Raw genomic sequence first — 22230 nt, 5'->3', positions numbered from 1 at the left:
AGCACCTTTGAAATTCAATGAGAAAATAAAAATGGTAGGTTGCTTGCCTTTCATTTGACTCCAATTATCACCATTAATCATGCCTTCCTAATGTTCTTTTTTTGTTCTCCAAATGCCACGGTTCAATTAGTTTAATTTCACGCACCTTGTCCTTAGCTTTACCTAACCATAATAAAGGAACTTAATTGGATCTGAACTTACCCTTGATTTAGACTATCATTGACAAAATCAACAATAAATAATATTGTTTGATGTTTCGAAATATAAATACAAATTAAATGTATGTCGTTTATTTACTTTTAGATTTTAATTTTCAGTTGTTGATAGTTTTTGTCAATCACATTGTGACTTTTCACCCGCAAAGGAAAGTTTGATGGAGAGATTTGGCAGTGAAGCATATACATTAACACTGTCGTTATTATTTCGTCATTATTATATTTGTTCTTTGTCTAATATTCACACAATTCAATCACTTTATTATTATTATTACCCATTTAATTAAGTTACTAATTGTACATTATGTACTTAAAATTCTTGAGAGTGACTCGGAACCCACGATTATATTGCATTAGATTGATGTCATCTTCCTAATGGTAATAAGTTGGTAACATTCAAATCGCAACATTTAGTGTTTTGAAAAAATATCTTGAATAATTTTTCCCATTTTAGGCAAAATGGATTTTGAAATATAAAATATCGTGTGTATTCTTTAAGGGGATGAATAAAAAATCATGTTCACACTAAAAATAAGTCACGATATATTTATATATAAATATATATGTTAATTCATTATAAATCAACTTGCATCACTAGAATTTTTATGAAGAATTTTTGAAGTTAAAATGGTCAAAGAAGAAGCAAAGTTTTAGTTGAATATAATAATCATCAATTGACTAGATATTGCTAGAAGCTAATGTTGGAAGTTTGAAAATTTTTGAAGAACATTCAAGAGAATAGTATACCTATAACATTCTACAACATTGAAAAAATTCAAACTCAAATTAAATTGAAATTGGAAGTCAAGCAAATTAGAAGATTATGGAAACTATATGAATACAAGTTGAAAGAAGATTCATGAAGCTAACTCATAAAATAATAGTCATTACAAAATTGAGTTGTAATTCATAAATTATTATTTTAGTAGGAAGCATTGCCTATATAAAAACACATATGCCTTGTGAAATGTATGTGTGTGTTCCATAATGAAAATAAGTATGTTTTGAAATTTTTTACTTCGTTTTATGAGTGTTAGCGAGTTTGAAGATGAAAATATGATAGCGTCATTTATATGAGTGAGTATCCTAAGGCCAAGTAAGTTGTGGGTATTTTACTTACAATATATAATATTTAATTTATTTTTATTGTGTATTTTATATTTTATATATAATTTATTTAATAATTAATTTTTTATATAACATAATATATGTAGATTGGATATACCGTATATTAATTTTGAAGACGAATTCTTCTATTACGAGACGTTGAAAATTTATTGAGTTATCAGGTTTGCATATTGAACATATTTTTAAGACGTCATTTATTCATTTAATATTAATTCCACACATATATTTTAGAGAAAATGTCACTCCCTTCTCCTGTGAAATGTTAAAATATTACTCTTTTTTTCTTTATTTTATAAATATACATTTTCTTCCCTTCTAACTTTTAAAAAACTTCCTCTTTAATCTATTTTAAATTTTTTGTGTTAATAATATTAATTTTATCCATTTTTTATGAAAAAAAATAAATTATTTTTTAAAAAAATATCCATTAACAAAAATTTTATTTTTTATCATTAAATTTTGCTTACCAAAATATCTTTTAATAAATTATTCTTTTATTAATTAAATTGTATTTTTAACGAAATATTTTCAAAAAAATTAATAATTAAATTATTTTTTTATAAAATACCTATTTTTCAATAATTTTTTAATTATTAAATTGTAATTTTACTAATATATAGTAAGAATTTATAATTTATATATCAAGAAAACAATTAATTAATAGTATTTGAGATGGAACGGAATTTAATTTTTTGAACAATGATATACATCTGTCAAATTATTGCTCGAGAAGTCGTTTTCTTATGTTAAATTTATATGCATGTTGGGACACGCGTACGTACGTTTGTACCTGTCTAAGCCAAGTGTCTAGTCATTAAATCATTTTTATGATCCTTGTTCTATGAATATATTTGGTGTTGATTTCCTTTTCTACGTACATTTCATTCATTTATCTCTTATTTTATATATTATTAATATATATGTTTTCCAAAGCGTTGGGAGTACATACATGTCATATATATGCTATGTTAAGACGTAACACCATCGGAATTTTCATGTATATGGTTGTGTTTTGGAAGTGCAATGAACTCATCAAACATAATGGATTAATCACTTACTATATGTATATATCGCAAATCATATTCTTAACCTAAATCAACCTTCCATGCTTAAAAGTGATTGTTGCCTGATTAATTAATGATTACCCTGAAAATAAACTTTGGTCCTAGACTATGTAAGTAGCTAAATATTTAACTATAACATAGCAGAATAATTATTATAAAGATGAAATATATTTTTTGTTTTTAAAATTTGTTAAAAAATTTTAAAATATTTATAAATTTATTTTATTTTAGTTTTATCTTAAAAATTTTTAACTTTTCCTTCCATTTCTTCTACTTCTAAAACACTATATTTTAATTGGTTGTTCTTCTCTGTTTTAGGTACCTCTTCTTGGTCGCTTTCCATGCTCTCTTCTTTTGATTCTAGTTCATCATCTTCAAGGTCCTAGTTTTTGGGAGACTTTGAGCAATTATAAGCTTATATGACTTCGTCCCAAAAAAAAAAAAATTATATACATATAAATAAACCAATTTGAACTAACATGGGCTCATTATTTCTCTGCTTAGATAAGTATTGAAATTTGAATCTTACTTTGTGTATGTAGTAATTTATTAACTAGTGATAGACTTTTAATTAAAGTTAGATCCAAGTAAATTAGTCTTTGACCTGTTGGACTTGAAAAAATAGTGAGAAATCAACAAAAAAGTATAAACTATATTGAGTTAATCGAATGTTCAACTCACTCATTTGCTTAAACAAGTGTCGAGATTCAATTCCTGTTTTATATATACAACTCCTCATTTGCAAGCACTCCGAATTTCCAATAATAAGACGTATTTTTTTTTTTATTTTTTTATGACACCATCCTTACTTAGTATAACTATATTACAAATTACACCATAATTATTTAAAAGGGTAAGTATTATTTTGGTCCCTAACGTTTAGGGTTAGAATTGAAATCGTCCCTTACATAATTTTTTATTTAGGATCGTCTTTAATATTGTATTTGATTTTAAAATCGTCCTTTATCATTTTTTCGGACATAAATGCCCTTTCGTTTGTTACCGGTAGTTATGACAACAGAAAAGTATTATAAATATATATCTAATGCAAAAAAAGAGTAAAGTAATGTGAAAGTCACTGTTGCAGAATCCATCATCGTCGACCTCTTGGAGGGAGAACGCCATGGCTGCCCAAAGCTCAACCTCGTCTCGAAGCAGATCTTCTTCGCATGGCAGGCCGCTACTTTGTTCCCATGGTGAGAGACCGGTGTTGCAAACCTCGGGGACCAAGGAGAACCCTGGTTGCAAATTATGGGGGTGTGTCTATTTTGAGGTTTGTTTTTTTCTTTTCTTCTCAATTGAGTCGTTTGGGTGATGGAATAGAGAGTGAACACGGTGGGTATGTGTAGGTACAACAAGGCTGCAACTTCTTTCGTTGGGAAGATCCAGAGACAGAGGTGGAATACTCAAAAATTGCAAGAATCAAGAGGAAGGTTTCCTCGCTGAAATCAAGAACGAAAGCGGCAGAATGGAAGCTGAAGGTCGTTGCTATGTTAAGGTTGTTTGGGTGGATTGGGTTTGTGTATTTGCTGTTGCAGAATTTTTCTAAAACAAAGCAACATTATGTCATTCCATTGAACCTTGTATGAAAAATATGTAGGAGTATGTTGTTGTTGTTGTAGGTAAACTGGGCTAGGGTTTATTTATTAGGTGGGTTCCCTGAAAGAAGTTCTGTTGAATTTGTTTCAACATGTATGAATGACAATTATGTAAATATGGTTGGTTTTTGAAATGAGAGTAGTATTTCTGTTTGGCAAATACATGGGTTCCATTACTGAACAATTCCATAACAATGTCATAAACAACAAACTAAGACAAACTCAACTCAACATGGTAAATGTCAGAATAACATACATAATAAACATAGTGTTTCACACCTAGAATTAATCTCAAAAGGGTTGGTTGGTCCAAGCCAATAGTTCAATACACCATTGAGTAGCTCACAAGGAAAATATCACCAACAAAAAGTAGCTAACAGAGTCCACATTGACATTACCAGAAGCTTAAGACAAACTTAACTCAAAATAAACCCACATGCATTGTATAAGTTTTCAATTTTTCTAAAGTAATCCCCATTTTTTTTTGAGGCAACTTTGTCATTAACCTCAATTTCTTTGGAGAAACGTGAGGTGCTCCAGAAAGCCTAATAGAGAAGTGTCCAACAGGTTGGCTTGAAGATGTGGCAAGGGTTGGTTGAGATGCAGGAAGGGTTGTGGTGGTTGGCTGTGCTGAGGATGAAGGAGGTGTTGAACTTATTGGGCTGGTGCAGTTCTTGGGTTGTGGATCATGTTGGGCTTAGTGGTTCCCTTGATCCTGCCTCTTGGACTTTTTGGCTATGTTGCAGAGTTGGACTGGGCTGAAGATGGTAGCTGTGTTGTTGAGGCATCTATTCTCTTGACACTCCGTTTAGGAGTGGGTCTTGAAGATGCAATCTTTCTTCCTCCCTTGATAGCTGGAGGATGTGATTTGGTGCTTTCCTTCTTCTGTTTGTCTTTACTAAGCTTCTTTGAATGTTGGGCCTAACAAACAGTTGCAATTAACCACAACAATGATAGGTTTATGACAAACCTCAGAAAAGTAGTAAGAAAAATTAAAAATCATACTTCATCCTCAATAGGTTTAGGACATCTATTTTTGTTGTGTCCAACTGAACCACATATTAAGCATCTTAGTTTCTCTACCTTTCTTGACAAGTGAGTGTGGTTGCTCTGTTCTTCCTCTCCAATAGCTGGTTTCCTCTTTTTCACTGGCCTGTGACTAGGCCTTCTATACGGGGGTAGCATAACATCATGATGTGCTATTCTTTCCCAAAGATCAGGTCCGTTCAATGGGTGTATGATAGACTCGTAGCACTTCAAGTACGCTTCTTTCTTATAACAGTCGACAACAAAAGGTTCCAAGTCAAGTCCCTTGAATTTGATGCTAATAATAGCATGGACACAAAGTATGCCACTCATCTGCCATCTTCTACATGAACACTCATAAGTGCCTAAGTCAACAGCAAACCTCTCTAATCCATTAAGAACTTCATATTTCTAAGCTGCAGACAAATATGATCGCCACTCCTCAGCTGATCTAGACCTTCTTTCCAACCTGACTCTAATCCTGGGTAAGATTGTCCCTAAATAGTTCTGAGCTAGTTCCCTATTTTCTGCCCACCTAGTCATTAGTTTAACCCTGATCTCCTCTAACATCGTAACTATAGGCTTCTCTCTAGCATCAACTGTGGTAAAGTTAAAGCTTTCAGACATGTTGTTAATCGGTATATCTACTTTAGAATTAAAGGTGAACCTAAATCTACACTAATACCTAGGTGGGATAGCAATTAGGTACCGAAAAGCTTCCTGATTCATAGCTTTCAGTTTGGCCATGTACTTCTCTCAATCTTTCTAGTGAGTCGTCTTAGCACACTTCTACATCATTTGCTTCAATTCTAACCCTGGAAACTTTTTCGTGAAGTTACTGTATAAGTGTCTCACACAGAATCGGTTGTCTACTCCTGGTATAACATCCTCGTATACTAGCAACAAATCCTACACTCATGATATCAATGAGCATATAGTTAGGGATACTTGATATGTAGTAATTCACAATGTAAATGTGCATAAGTAAAATGTGGTGAAATATACTTACTTTCTGTTGGTCAGACATGAATGTGGATCTTCCCATCTTCTCAATTCCAAGGTCAGATGCAAGATGATTTAAGAACCAAGTCCATGAGTCCTTGGTCTCGGCCTCTACTACCGAATATGCAATGGGCAACATTTGGTCATTCGGATCCTAACCTATTGCAGTGAGCGATTGTCCTCCCTAGGGTGTCTTCAAAAAGCATCCATCTAGACCAATGAAGGACCTGTAATGCTGGAAGCTCTGCTTGCATGCTTCCAAGCACACGTAGATCCTCTAGAAAATGCAATAATTTGTCATGGATGAGGATTGTGCTTCATTATCAAAATCAGGGGACCTTTGCACTTGTATGCGAACAGAGGAGTCTGGATTTTCCCTCAACAGCTCATGTCCATAGTCATAAATCCTCTTATACTGCTCTCGGAAGGTTTCCTGAATTTCATCCAATGCAATCTGCTTACTTCTCATTGCCATTGCCTTCGTGATAGTCAAGTTCCACTTTTTCTGAGCCTTTGCAACCAACTCCTTTATCTTCACCTTGAGATTCGATTCAACATTCTTCTTAAATGCCTTGCCAAGCCATTTCAAGTGTAAAATCCCCACCCTGTGTGCTTGTGTACACGTGTGAGTCAAATTCATGCTGCGAAACTGCCAAGTATCCTCTTCTCCAATTTTTGCAGCATACAGCCAAAAAGGACACTCTCAAGAACAAACTGCCCTAACCCTCTTCAAACCACACTTCCTAAATATAATTGCCCTTGTGGTTTGCACAGCATATGCAGTCATAGTGTCCTTGAACTCCTCCCGAGATGCATATATTGTGCCAACTTCCCACTTGTATTAATTCATGTCTTTTTGTGCCTTGTGAACTGGATACCTCACTCCCTCATGGTCTGAATCTGACCCCTCAACTCCAACCTTGTGGTCCAAATCTAACTCATCATTGTTTGCTCCCTCATCATTTTCAAAGTTCTCAGTTGCCACACCCTTCTTTTTCACAGCCTTACATTTTTCAGTCATGACATTCACATCCTGAAACCCACTTACATCAGGATCAAGCTCATCTTCGCTGTCGATAAAGTGCAAATAATTTATACTGTCATCCTCTTCTTCAGATGGTTTATACTTTGAATTGAGACTATCACTATCATCAGAATTATCAAACTCAACTTCCTGATTATCATCATCATCACTGTCCCTAGTCTCTGCCCCAATATCATCAGCAACTGGTTCAGATTGGTTTCGCCCCGCCTGTTCTCCACCATACACAACTAGCTCTTATCCCTCACCTTTATCAACCATCCTATGATCCTCCCCAACATCAATGGAGCCAGCAACAGAAAACACGTCATTCTCCTCAACCTTGTGCACAACAAACAACTCTACATAATCTCTCAACTCAGCTATTTCACATATGGCAATCGAATCTGCATTACTTTTAAACAACTTCATATTTTCCTCCATGTCTTCATATATGGGATCCTTGAACCACAGCGCTAAGATATTCTCCTCAATATAACCAAACTACTTTAACTCTGCATAAGCTTCAAATACGGACCAATCGATTTCAATCAATCTCTTCTATCACTGTTTTTTCTCCTCCCACATACTGTAATGACCCGTTTTGATAAGTAAACCATTTTTCATGGTATACTTTCAGTTTAAAATAATACATTGTCTTTTCCAACATCCTATGAGTAAATTACTATCAGAACACATTACCATATTGCAACAATAGAAAAAAAATAAAAACAAGCACACACACAGACCTCCCTATCTCACGGTGATGCTAATCGCTAGTCTCAATACACAGATCTTTGGCTTCCATTCAATCATCAGCAAACTACCAAAACCTAAACCTTCTAACCCGAAACTAACTAGTAGGAGGAGAGCTACCAAAGTCATTGGAAGGAGGGAAATCATGCCTACGCCAACCCTGCAAGTACTGATCGACTGTTCATGTTCCTTCCTTCAAGTAACTCGACCTTGCCTGCTCTCTTCACTCCAAGAACAGCTCCCGTTGTTTTCGATTCTGGGCTAGGACATGCTGCACTGCTCACATTGGTTTGTGAAATGTTGTGGTTAATGTTGAGGGTTTACATACAAATGAAGACATGAAGTGTTTCGCGCGAAACACAAAAGCTCAAAAGGATAATTTTGTCATTTATAATAAAAATTTATTAGAAATGACAATTTTAAAATCAAATACAACATTAAGGATGATTCTAAATAAAAAATTACGTGAAGGACGATTTCAATTCTGACTCTATACGTTAGAGACTAAAACAATACTTACATTTTATTTAAACAAATTGAATATATTAATAAAAAAAAGAAAGAAGTTAAACACAACAAAATTACCTTAGGTCAAATGTAAAATAATAATTGAAAAATAAAAAATTAGTATAATTTGTATTTTTAGCTATTAATTAATTATTAATTTTTAAAAATATAAAATAAAAATATATTATTTGATTATTAAATTAATAAAGAGTAGAATATTGTTTTTGTCCCCAACGTTTGGGATAAGTCTCAAAGTTATCTCTAACGTTTAAATCGTCCTATTTAATTCTCTAACGTTTCAAAATTGACTCAATGTTGTCCTGCCGTTAAGAATCTGTTAATGGAATTGACGGCGGGACAAAATTGAGACGATTTTGAAACGTTAGGGTGTTAAATAGAATGAAAACGTTGAGGACAAAAACGATACATAGTAATAAATTTTAATTTTTAATTTTATCCTTCACTAATATCAATCTTTTACAGTACATAGTTATTCAATTATTTTTTTAATCATATTTAAGTAAATTACACTTAATCACATTACTTTGATTCTAAATAAATTTATTTTTTTATAATTTTACTCTTAAAGATTTTTACTCATTATAAAATGACTAAAATCATGTTACTTTATTGTATATGTATCATTTTTTTCCTAACAATTGTACTAATCATTCTATAAATATTTTATGATGAGTAAAAAATTTTAAGGATAAAATTATAAAAAATAAATTTATTTAGAATAAAATTAATGTAATTAAGTGTAATTTACTTAGATGTGATTAAAAAATAATTGAATAACTATGTACAGTAAAAAAATTGATATTATTAAAGGATAAGATTAAAATTTATTTTTATGTATTGTTTTTATCCCCAACGTATTCGTCCTATTTAAGTCCTTAACGTTTCAAAATTGTTTTAATTTTGTCCTGCTGTCAATTTTGTTAACAGATTTCTAACTGCAGTACAACTTGACATTCCGTTTGGGAAGTAGCAGAAGCTACTTTTTTTTAACTTTTGGATTATAAAAAGTCACAATCTATGTGTTTGGCACTATTTTAAAAAAAGCTTTTAATTTCCCGAAAAGTTAATTTGTAGCTTTTTGAAGAAGTAGAAATATATGACTTCTTGCTTCTCGAGAAGTCATTCTACCACTTACTTAAAAAAATTAATTTTAAAACAAAAAAAATCTACTTTCCTTCTTGACTCTATGAAAAATACTGACCCTTCATCACCATTTTCACACAAGGTCTGCTAGAAGCACTGGCCTTCCACCATCATTCTCACGCAATGTTCCAAGTCTCACCATTTTTACGTAATGAAACATTTGATGGAAGTATTGATCCTCCACCACATTTTCAGACAATATTACATCTGAACAACTTACTGTATATATTCCTTCTAAGTATCTTTTTTTATCATTTTATCACTATTTTTTATTATTAAATTTGTATTCAAGTGTGGTATGAAATTTCAGTTTTAATTTTATTTTTTTCATATGTAATTTTATAGCTTATTATTATTTTCATAGTTAATTATAACAAGTTCTTGATCTCAATAAAGGAGAAGAGAGTTCTAATAGGAGTAAAAATAAAAAATAAAAAACAGCAATAAAATATACATTGACACACATTTTATATTTATTTTTTATTTTCACCTACCATATCATACATAATATTAGTGATTAGGTTATGTAAAATCAACATTTAATATTGGAAAATATTTGTTATCATGGTTATTTTAATATTCATTCTCTTTTATAAAAAAATTATCTTTTGCGTTATTTATCCAAACGCTACAACTTTAAAATAAGTACTTTTATAACTAAAAAACCAAACACAAAATAACTTATTTATAAGTTACTTTTAATAAAAGTCCTTATGTTTTAAGCTCTTTTTTCAAAAGAACTTATTTAAGTTATTTACCCAAACTGGGCCTAGTCAATTTTAAAAAGTTAGGAAGTTAAATAGGACAATTTAAATATTAGAGACAACTTTAAGACTTACCCGTGAGAAACAAAAACAATACTTTACTCATTAAAAAAATTAAATTAATAATTAAAAATATTAATAAAATAAATAAATTTTATTGAACTTTTAACATTTGCCGTAATGAAAATAAAATAATAATTAAAAATAAAAAGGGTGGGCAAGATCAAATATTTGGAGCAGGATTCATGCCTTGCTCTCCTCCAATATGCCTACATCAATAATTTATTTTGGAAAAAATAAGAATGGCGGCGACACCCCGCGGTGGCGGGGGATTAGGTTCGCCAAAGGTTCCAATTTTGACACTGTTTTCTTATATTTTCTAAACCTTATTCGACAAATCTTTTATCTTTTTATTTTTGATCAATCACTTTTGATACTAAAAATAAAAAATGTATAAAAAAGAGTGTACACGAAGACAATATATGGAAAAAGATCCTCTCTAGTTTTTTTAACAATTGATAGAATCCAGTGTGATCTATCACCTTTGATTCTATGAGTGGGACCAGAAATAAATAAGAGAGAGAGCGCAATGAATGGTTAGATTGAACACTGGATACCATCCAGTTTTTTTCTCACTGGAGAGGATCCACTCCCACAATACATAGTATATCACAACATTATTCTATTGTGAACCAATTTATTTGGATTTAATTTTAATTACTATTTGACATATATTAATTTCTTTTCTTCGTAAAACATAATACTTATAATACTTATAATTTTTTTTGGTACACTACTTATAATTTTTTTTTCTTGGAGAACTTTAGTTCGTTGGCCCACAAACTACTGGGAAACGAGTTCGGGAAAGCATAAGCCTTTTTTTCTCTGCTTTTTGGGAGACTTTGAGCAGAAATAAGCTTATATGAATTTATTTTCAGTGTAATTTAGAAAAAAAAAATTACACGTTATAGTTCATGTGTAAAATATAAAAGGCATTGTTCCTCTTTATTTGGTTTGTGCTATTGAATCAAATTAACGCCACTGGAAGATCGTGCATGCTAAACATCTTAAAGGCTTCATATAATACATAGATGTGTCTTTTGTGGGAATCCGGAAGCAATTGAACACTTTTTTTTAGGTATGAACTTGCCTATAAGAGTATAAGGTTTGGGTTTACTAGCACACTCAATTCGTCACTATTACATAAGTGATTTTTACTAATATTTAAAAAACGTTACTAAATCATATTAAAATATTACCTATGTATATTAGTAACATTTTAACAAATGTTAAATATATCTTATATTACTAAAAAGTTTTACTAACATTCTTCTAAAGATTTAATAACATTTAGTAAAAATGTTACAAAAGATATTCTATAGTAATATTATGAAAAGTGTTACAATAGACCATTTATGGTAATACTTAGAGAAATGTTACAGTAGATATTTTTTGTAACACTTAGAAAAATATTACCATAGATATTTTCTATAATACTTAGCAAAATAATACAATAGATATTTTTTGTAATACTTAAAAAATGTTACAATAGATATTTTATATAACACTTAAAAAATGTCACAATAAGTCTTTTTAATAATACTTTAAAAAATGTCGCAATAGATATTTTATAGCAATACTCTAATAAATGTTTCAAAAGATTTTCTTTGCTAACAACAAAAAATATTACAATAGATCTTTAGTAATATTTAAATGCACAAAATATTGAATTAAAATTTTTTTCTTCAATTACATATTTTACACCCACTTTACAAATTAAATCCAAGATATTTAAACATTAAAATTGGTCCAATAAATCAATTTTTTTCATTTTTTCAATATGCTTACATGATTAAATACAAAATATACTACACATAACACACTCTAAGGCCTAGCTAGCTAAGAAATTTCAGAATGAGTTACCAACAAAAACAAACAAATGCCAGCACCAAGTATCTCCCTTACAGGTGCAAATCCAAGCATGTGCATTGCAACAGCAGGACAATGAGACAATTTAATCCCTACTCTTAGCAATACTCATCTCCACAACAACATGGCCTCTTAAGCCTTTATTTACACCTGTGAGGCTGAGAACAACTCTCAAAGCTCGTGCATCACACTGTAAATAGAAAAGGAGAAAAAAGGAAATACTAAGAAAGAATTTATGTGAAAGCACTCAAAACATTATCCACAGAAATATAGTGAAAAGTTATCCTTTCCTAAGAAAATAGAACAAAGATATATACAGCATCAATACCTTCTTTAATTTGTGACAAAGATACCACATTAACCCCTTGGTGGTTTAGCTTTTCGGCCAGAGTAGTAGCACCTGGAACAGGGGCAGCGCCAAGTGCTTCCAAAACTATACTTGTGTTGATGTGAATGAGTTCTTCAGTTGATACACCTCTGGAGCAGCGGGAATGATTGGATTCAATGAGTTCCAAAACAACATTGATGAAGCCAAAAAGAAAAGCACCATCAACAAGTTCTTCAGCCATGATATGATGATTAGAATAATAGCAAATGAATCAGTGAATGATTGGATTCAAAGACAAGCTCTTTTAAATGTAAAGATTTAAAAAGTGAAAACCATCTCCACATCATTCTACTATTTCTACATAATTACTTAGACTTGCTTTTAAATTATTAATAAATTTTATATTGAGTGTGATCATCCCATACAAGAAGGCTTTCATGTTATTTAGCAAGTTTTATTACCCATTCAATCAAATACATTCATTACCTTAGCAATTCTTCTCATTTCAGGTAGAGGATCAATAGCAGTTGATGATGAAGTTGTACCAACCTGTATTTGTAGATGAAGAGTGCAGATCACATATGTTAAGAAATCAAATTTACTAAAAATAACTTCCTAAAACTGATATCATAAGCCTTAGTTCTTACAGTAGCACATAAAAAAAATGGTATAAGACCAGTAGCAATATCTATTGAAACTGCTTCAGAAAATACTTCAGGAGAAAGCGCATAATTTGTTGAAGCATCAGTTTTTAGTGACCTATAACGTTCAGGATTAAGTCCACCTATCTGCCAATGCAAAGTAAAAACCGGTTAACAATAATCATAAAACGGTATCCTTCAAGATTCAATGCTAGGACTTATAGAGGATCCTTATGAAAAGCCTTCTCAAATTTTATATTTCATTGAAGGTACCTGGCAGGTTTTTAGTAGAGAAGAGTGTATTTGATCAGATGTATATGACACAAGCTTAGGAAGACCGTCTTTTCCAACTGTCCTTAAGATCTTGCCCGAGCAGCCAATAAGACAACTATTACTGCTTCACTCGCTGTTCCTTGAATAACTCCACCACCTTGTCCTGCAATACAATTTCTAAAATGAATTCTCATTTAGGGGAATGGCATGTACTTGAAAGTGTCCTAATCCCCTAAATTTACAGACCACGACCTCACCAGTAGAATGGAAATCATGAGGCAGCTTAAGTGCCTTAGCAAGCCAATCAAGAACAATGATTTCGAGTTCTATTGCGGCAGGAGAAGTTATCCAGCTGAAACCGACAATGTTGAAACCAGCACTGAGCATTTCTCCAAGAAATCCAACAATGCTACTGTTGGAAGGAAAATATGCAAAATAATTGGGGCTTTGCCAGTGTGTTATCCTTGGCAAAATCTTTTCCTGTATATCTGTGTTAACATAAAAGTCCCGTAATATAGTAGGAAAAAAAGATAACAAAAAATCAGTAATATTGAAATGCCCATCATAGAAAATTAAAGTGAACCTTAGAGGTGAGTGGATAAAGGAAAAGGACGGCAAGAACAGGGCTTGGAACCAGGCTAAAGCAATTTTCAGTTATATCATGCATGATACTAGTTCAGAAACAAAATTGTCCAAGAGTTATAGGAAGGAGTCTTTCAGTGGGAGGTCCAGGCCGGCTGCCGCCTAGAGTACGAGATGAGAATGCACTCCTATATATCAGTTTCCATCTTCCTTGCAATTTATCGAGGTCAGCCGAGAGATCAACTAGTCCATCGGCAACTTCAAGTTCCTTAGCCGCAGCATCCGCCTTTCTCAAATCATCCTCATTTGCAGCAAGACCTCTATTCAGCCCAGAAGGAGAGAAGCGTAAAAGGAAGCAAAATCAAGATTCTTACAATTCAATAAAATAATCATTAGTAAAGGGGATTGAGAGGAGTATGAAATTATCTAGAAGAAAGAAAATCATAGGGTTGACATATCTCTATTACTAAAATCAAGATTATCTTGAGACTCTTCTCCTATTGGTTGATTATCTAAGATGCATGTATCAATTGTTGTCCCAGGTATACCTTTCAGAGCTAATTGAATTGATAGAAGAAAATAATTAATAAATAGTGGATGCAAATTATTTTCTTCTCATGTAGTGACAGGTAATTGGTAGTTTCATACAAAAGTGACAAAGAAACACCGAAGCATATTCAAAAGACATGATCCAATACCATATAATGATACTGAGTCACTTCCTTGTTATGTCCTATTCCATCTAGAGATGGTGTTTATGGGCCTTTATGTTACCAAAAAAAAAGAATCGATGAAGTCATGATAGATGATACCCCATAAAAAGAGTGATAAAGGTGAAATAGGGAACATAGTTGAAAACAGAGATTTTCACATATACCACATTAGCAAGAACTTAACTTGAAAACAGAAGTTTAGAGTGATTTAGCAGCAAATGGTTGACATCACTAATAGCATATATAAATAATTAATTCTGCCAAGAAAGGAATTTCTGCAAGAAAATGGAAAGCTTGTTATATAACATAGAAGTATGTGGATAGAGAATTCTTCCAAGAAATTTAAGGGAACTTGTTGGATTAGAAGTGTCACTTATATTCAACATTCATACACATGAATTGAAAAGAGATATGAAAGGATCACATAAAAAAATAAACTAGAGAGAGATTCAAAAGTAAAATATAATAAAGCTCATTCTTAAGCAAACAGTTTCCTTCTATTACTCATTGAGTTCATTGTGATCAAAATTAAAAAAATCCTATCAAGTAAAAGAAATAAATCAATAAACGCGAGAAACATGCTTTAACTTTGTTGCATTCACTAAGCCCGAATGATCCTCATATCACAGGCTTTATAAATTATACAAAATCTAAATGTCTTGTCATCAACTTGAAGGATTTAAGGTTTGAAGAGGCTCTTTAAATTGTTTTCTTTTGTCCAAAAAGAGAGATCATATAAACTTCTATTAATATACACAGTTTTACATATTTTTATAATAATAGAAAAATCTAAACTTTCATAAGCAAAGTTTTAATAGAGCAAGAAACATACCCACACACATTTAAACTTAATGGTCTTAGCCTATACACAAAGAAACCAACCATCTCTAAAAGTACAAGTGAAATTTGAATTAACAAGTGAATCTTGCAACTTCAACAAAAAAAAAACTTGAATTATATCAGGAACACAGAAGTAACAAGACTAAAAATCTCTGTAAGAATCTTTGCATTAAGGTATTAAAAATAATGAATAATTGATAAATCAAATAATTCTATTGAAACAGTAATAATATTGTTACCAAATTTTGCTCATCATCCTTCTATATATTTGCAGAACAAGACAAATCTGCTGCTATATATTTGCATAACAAGACAAAAAGGAGTATCTTAGCAGCTGGAGATGTAATTCTAGAATCATCAATGTCCTGCTCGAGACTCCCAGACTTGAATTGAGCAGATCTTAACATTAAGAATTCAATCAATTCATGGCCAACATATCTTAACAAATATATACAAAATACTTAAGAAGATTGCAAGAATAATAATGAAGTAGTGAAAATTAGAGAAGAAAGAATGCGAAAGGAGATTTTTCTTCTCCTTCTCTGTCAGACTCACCTCAAAATAGAGAGTAACAAACCCTAGATATGATCGAGAAAGAAAAATAGAGTTTGTCGAAACAAGGGAGAGAGATATTCAAGGAGCGGAGTGCGAGCGAGATGAAAGCACGATCGAGATCAAGAGCGCGTGTGAAATTGAGAGCAAGAGTGCGAAAGAGAGTGAAATTTGGAGTGAGATCACGCCGATAGCAGGGTCCCCGATCTTTCTTCTGTCCCAGCTCTTAGGTTAACTCTCCAATTTTGATTTTAGAGAAGGGAATTTTCATTTATTTTCATGTCAATAGGAATAGGTAACACTTTTTAAGTTTTTTTTTTAAAAAATTATATGTATTTACTAACATTTTATTATAAATATTATTTTATATATAATTTTATAATAATTACTAACACTTTAGTAAATGTTAAGAGATAAATATTACTAAATATTTAAAATGTAGTAGTGTGTGGAACAGCATGAGTATGACCACTAACCATGAAAGAAAGCTACCCTAGCTGGATTGGTGTGGTAAGTGGTAGGAGGAAAAGACAATCCAACACATTATATTACTAAATTATTTTATAGCAGAAATTATTTTAGATATAAAAAAAAATAGTGCTTTGTTTAAATATGGATGTTTGGAGTGTTTTACTAAATTGTAGAAATATCAAAAAAACAATCCAACACATTATATTACTTACGTGTTGAATGAATATATGTCATATAACAACATGTTATCTGCGTGTTGAATGAATGTATACTACGTAATAATACGTTATTTGTATATTAAATGAATATGTGTTACATGACAACACATTATTTATGTGTTGCATGCGATTGTACTACGTATCTAACATGTTGATTACATGTTGATTCAATATATTACTTGTCTACAAAATAAATATACATCAAAAATCTCTATTTTTAGATAAAATATATCTTTAAATCTATATTAAAATTTTTTAACCATTTTATAATATATAGACTAAATTTTAAATTCTAAACTTTAAATCTAGTATGTGAATTGATGGAGACATGTGCTGCATTATTGGGATCTACTAAAGCTTAGGATACTAGTTTCATAGGTCCCATTTGTAAATGTATTTACTATTTAATGTTAACCCACCAGCGTGTAAATTAATTAGTAAAAGAATTAATCATTATCATTTTTATTTCTTTTATATATTGTTTTGGAGGTGGATATTTATTGTGTATTTATTAACGAATAAAAGAGAGGAAAAATTTAGCTTGGTGCAACCAATTAGCCGTCGCACTACTAGAATATACATCCTAATAATAATTTTTTCAATTTATATATGTAACTATTTAGTTTTAAGCGTATATGTTAAAAAAATTTGGAAAAACAACCATTTGTATCATAAATTTTATGAATATTGACAAAAGTATTCATTACAAAAAAAAAATTAATGTTGTATTCATTAAAAATGAATTCCGTACCATAAAAGTAACTAAATCCTAAATTTTTGTTAATTTTTTAATAAAATTCCAAAATTATCTCTACCATTATCTTCAACTCCTTTTCTCTTCTTTCCCAAATTTTAAACACTTCCATTGCCTAAACACCCTAATCTCAATATCTAAAAATCCTAAATTACCATTTTCCTAACCCTAATCTCAATATCCCTTTTAGCAAAATTTAACCCTCTCTTTATTCTTTTCATCAATTTTACCACCTCCTTCACCAATACTATCATCACCGCCACCGTCACTAACCGTCAGCCTCATCTTCTTCCTTCTCCACTGTCACAGCAATAATAATTTCACTCTAACTTTTAATTTTACTTCTCATCATCACTTTTTCAATCTCAAATCCTATCAACACTGTATTACCGCCATTACCATCACCACCCTTCCTCCATCACTTTCAATACAATGTCAGAAGGAGAAGCATCTTTGGATGCTAAAAATTGAAACTTTAGCAAGATCGCTTTGGTGGGGTCGCATGTGAATAACACAGGAATCTTGCACATGATGGTGGTGATTTCACTGATTTGGGAGAGTGAGAAAGTTCAATTTCGTTAATTATATAATAAATTTGTAATTTGTACTATTGTAAATATAGGACTTTTTTTCAAGGAGTCCATGAACTTGAAGTGGACCTAGGAGGAGTTGAATCGCACCACAGGATCTTGCGCGTTGGATCTCGGTTCAGTCTCACTTGTGGAGCTTCTCCATCTAACGTTGCGTGGGAACGATGGATTGCCTGGTTGTCATGTTGTCATCTTTGTCATAGTCAGCGTGAAAAGATGGCGGTAGTGGTGGTTATTAGTAGAGTAGTAGAGAATAGAAGGTGGTTAAGGTAGTGGCAATGGAGGTGTTTGAGATTTGGGAAAGAAGAGAGGAGAGGTTGAAGATAATAGTGGGGTAATTTTGGAATTTTATTAAAAAGTCAACATAAATTTAGGATTTGGGTATTTTTGTCTTACAGAATCCATCTTTGATAGATGCAACATTAGTTTTCTTCTTTAATGGATACTTTTGTCAGCGTTCGTAAAGTTCATGGGTACAAATGGTTATTTTTTTAAAAAAATTTAGTTACTTTATTAGTTTTTATTATTTTTTATTAAATTTTTAATTAAATTCTTGTAGCTTAAAAGTTTATAATTAAATTTTTATGTTAAATAAAAATTTTGAATTGAATTATTTTAACTATTTTTGTTAAAAATATAATTTTATTTTTGAAATATTCTTTTTTAGGATAAATAATAAAATATTCTAAAAGCAAATATTTTGAACTATTGTATTTTTTATGAAAAATAACAATTACTAAAAATCTAATTATAAACATTAATTAAAAAATTTGTAAAATTATAAAAATTAATAAAGTAGTGATTAAGCTTTCTTTTAATTTTGAATATTCAATATTATAAAATATATATATACACAAAAAATTAATTATTAAATCAATTATATATATATATATATATATGTTAAGTCATAAATATATAAACATAATTATCAAATTTGGTTGGAATCAGGTTAGTCAAACTAAAAATTTAGCCATCAAAATTTTCAAATTAGGTTCGATCATCAATTGAATTGATTAAATAATTAATTTGGTCAAATTTAGTCAAATTCAATTAAAAAAAAAATAGTCAGATTTAGTCAAAATCATCCAAACTCAATTAAAAGTTAAAATAAGACTTATCATCAGACAAAGTTGTTATTTGCTATATATGGTATCTTTTTTTATCGAATATATTACTTAAATAAAATTAAATTGTATTTATAAATTAAAAAAGATAAAATAATTGAAAGCAATAGTTAATTTAATTCAAAAATAAAACTATAAAATAATAGTTAATTTAATATAAAAATAAGACTAAAAGCCCCATTATAAAAATAAGAAAATAAAATTTTTATATAATTATTTAATTGTAATAGTATCAATCAATTTAATCTATAATTTCTAGTTAATTCAGTACCTCAATGATCGAACAATATGAAGAGTTTAATTAATAGTTCAGTTATAAATTACGATAACCATGTGTATAAAATTATAAATAATCAATATTCACATTGAACTTTCAGGACATAGAAATACTTAGGCTCAACAAGAAACAAATGTTACTACCTAAATACAGTAGGCCCATTATATTAAGTATTAACATAAAAATTGTGATTTTGTCATGTTTAATTACACATTAAATACCTAGTCAAGTAGTAATATGACTAAAATCATCAATACTAACTTGTGCATCTCCTGTAACATTGCTGAGATTGTTCCTGTACACACGTTTTAGGCTTTTTTTATTTAAATAAAATAATAGAATATCAAATTTACGTAAATCCTTTAAATAAAATTTTAAATGTGAATTCGTTAAACTATATAATATATAAAACGTCTTAAGGTGATGTGAGTTAAATAATGCATGAAATATGTTATTTTAGGACGATTTATGCATGAAATTTATTGGACAAATATACATAAATCGTCCCAGGCCAATGTATTTTTCAAGTTGTATGTAAATTATCTCATCTTAGCATGAGTTACATTTTTTCACCTAAAGTCGACAACCCTAGTACAAATACATAACCTTAGCACCTAAACACAATTTACGTGCAAATCCAAAACTAATAGATATATTTAGACATAATTTTAATTTGTACTTAAATATTTCTAGGTTAAATATTAATTTTTCAATGAATTTAGGAAGTGAAAATTTTAATTAGTTAAAACAATAAATATAAAAAATGATTTTGTTATAACAAAGATTTATCTTTTAAAATAAATAAATAAAAACTTCATTTAAAAGATTAAATTATTGTGTATAAATAACTCTATTTTTATTTTAAAGACAATATCTAAAAAAATTAAAGAATTTAAATATTTTAAAATAAAAAAATTATTAAAATAATAAAATATATTTTTTATTATTTTATTTTTAAAAATTAAATTTTTATTTTATTATTTTATTAATTTATTCAATTTAAAAATTTTAATCAAGTATAAGATAGTTATATCCAAAATTTGTTTGTATTATGTCTAGATAGTTATTTTTTTTTATAAGTCTAAATAATTTATGAATATAAAAATATTTTTATTTCTTGAATTAGGTTTTAAAATTGAGATAAATTCAGTTTTAGTTTTAATAGGATACTGAAATAAATTTGATCTATATCTACAAATATTCACACCATAAATATTTTAAAAATTTAATTTTAGTACGTCAAGTACTCAACTCAATTGTTTTTTTTGGTTAAATTCTACATTTGTTATGTATTTTGATTTTTTCACTTCATTTTTATGCTGGTATTACTTGTATCTTCTAAATATCTAATTATTGATTGCTATTTGGCCAATTCTCTATCATTTAGGTTTTAGAATTATTCTAATATTTAATCTTAGATTAAAATTTTTTAAATTGAATAAATTAATAAAATAATAAAATAAAAAATTAATTTTTAAAAATAAAATAATGAAATATATATTTTATGAAAATTACAAATTTAATGATGTTAATTTTTATTTGATCATTTTAATAATTTTTTATTTTAAAACATTTAAATTCTTTAATTTTTTTAGATATTGTCTTTGAAATAAAAAGAGAATTATTCATACACAATAATTAATTTTTTCAATGAAGTCTTTTTAATTATTTTAGAAGATAAATCTTTGTTGTAACAAAATTATTTTTTATATTTAATTTTTTAACTAATTAAAATTTTTACTTCCTAAATTTATTAAAAAATTAATATTCAACCTAAAAATATTTAAGTACAAATTTTAATTAAAATTATGTCTAAATATATCTATTAATTTTGAATTTGCACGTAGATTGTGCTTAGATGCTGAAGTTGTGTATTACATGTAAATTTAGGTGAAAAACGTAACTCATGTTATGGTGGGACGATTCACATGCAACTTGAAAAATACATTAGTCTAGAATAATTTGTGTGCATTTATCCAATAAATTTCATATATAAATCGTCATAGGATAACATGTTTTATGCATTATCTAACTCACATCATTCTAGGACAATTTATATATTATATAGTTTAAAAAATCACGTTTTAAAATTTCATTTAAGGAATTCACTTAAATTTGATCTTCTATTATTTTATTTAAATAAAAACGCCCACGTTTTATGACATTTTGCTAAGTTCGAATGTGATCCCTAATAGATTAACTAGGTTTTGACACATGTCTTCTATTACATGTATAAAAAGAATTAACCTTATAAATCGAAAGTTATTTAAAATGCAAAACTCAAATTCAATTATCTTTGTATAAAGTTAATTATTAAAATAATTTAATTAAATATTTTAAATTAAATTATATTTAAATGGCCAAATTTCAAACAATAAATCGATTTATTACTGAAACAATATATTTATCAGTATGCTTGTATCAATTAATGGAGCATGTTAGTCAAGCATGTATTTATGTTGAGTTTCGATATATTGTTAAAAAATATGTTTTGTTTGTCTAAAGGGATTTTGTATATAAAAAATAATTTTATGTTTTAATAAATATAAACACTTTTTCTAATAGATAATTTGTTTAACAAAATATTCTATGAATAAAAAGAATTAGCTACCATAAGTTTTAGATATATATATTTCTATAGTAAAATAATTATTTTATCAATTTTTTCTATAAATTTCTTAACAATAACATTT

The 22230-nt window shown here is 29.4% G+C and overlaps 1 protein-coding gene and 1 long non-coding RNA gene across 18 annotated transcripts; one reads left to right on the top strand and one right to left on the bottom strand.

Annotated features, from left to right (window-relative positions):
• The first annotated feature begins 1190 nt into the window (after positions 1-1190).
• Positions 1191-4012, top strand: LOC112799775 (uncharacterized). Of its 7 annotated transcripts, none has more exons than XR_011881692.1 (4): positions 1191-1311; positions 2726-2786; positions 3495-3680; positions 3757-4012. XR_011881692.1 is itself a non-coding variant. In XM_072236542.1 (4 exons), exons 1-4 carry the CDS (start codon positions 1289-1291, stop codon positions 3954-3956), a joined length of 435 nt encoding a protein of 144 aa, XP_072092643.1. In that variant the 5' UTR covers positions 1197-1288; the 3' UTR covers positions 3957-4012. The 7 variants fall into 7 exon arrangements, 2 of the variants coding, with proteins under 2 accessions (XP_072092643.1, XP_072092644.1); XM_072236542.1 differs by having other exon boundaries at positions 1197-1292; positions 3495-3664; XM_072236543.1 differs by having other exon boundaries at positions 1197-1292.
• An 8037-nt stretch (positions 4013-12049) lies between these two features.
• On the bottom strand, positions 12050-16410 carry LOC112802026 (uncharacterized). Of its 11 annotated transcripts, none has more exons than XR_011882263.1 (10): positions 16107-16410; positions 15791-15950; positions 14896-14986; positions 14000-14318; positions 13669-13904; positions 13417-13579; positions 13150-13290; positions 12989-13051; positions 12503-12733; positions 12050-12364 (listed from the first exon to the last, which is right to left on the bottom strand). It is a non-coding gene; the product is annotated as an uncharacterized lncRNA (long non-coding RNA). The 11 variants fall into 11 exon arrangements; XR_011882259.1 differs by having other exon boundaries at positions 13417-13593; positions 13674-13904; XR_003202170.3 differs by having other exon boundaries at positions 13674-13904.
• Between the last annotated feature and the right edge of the window lie 5820 nt (positions 16411-22230).

The sequence above is a fragment of the Arachis hypogaea genome, chromosome 5 (assembly GCF_003086295.3).
Source record: "Arachis hypogaea cultivar Tifrunner chromosome 5, arahy.Tifrunner.gnm2.J5K5, whole genome shotgun sequence".
In the NCBI taxonomy this organism is placed as follows: Eukaryota; Viridiplantae; Streptophyta; class Magnoliopsida; order Fabales; family Fabaceae; genus Arachis; species Arachis hypogaea.
The sequence above is the reverse complement of the archived record's forward strand: the minus strand, read 5'-3'. Positions and strand labels throughout refer to the sequence as shown.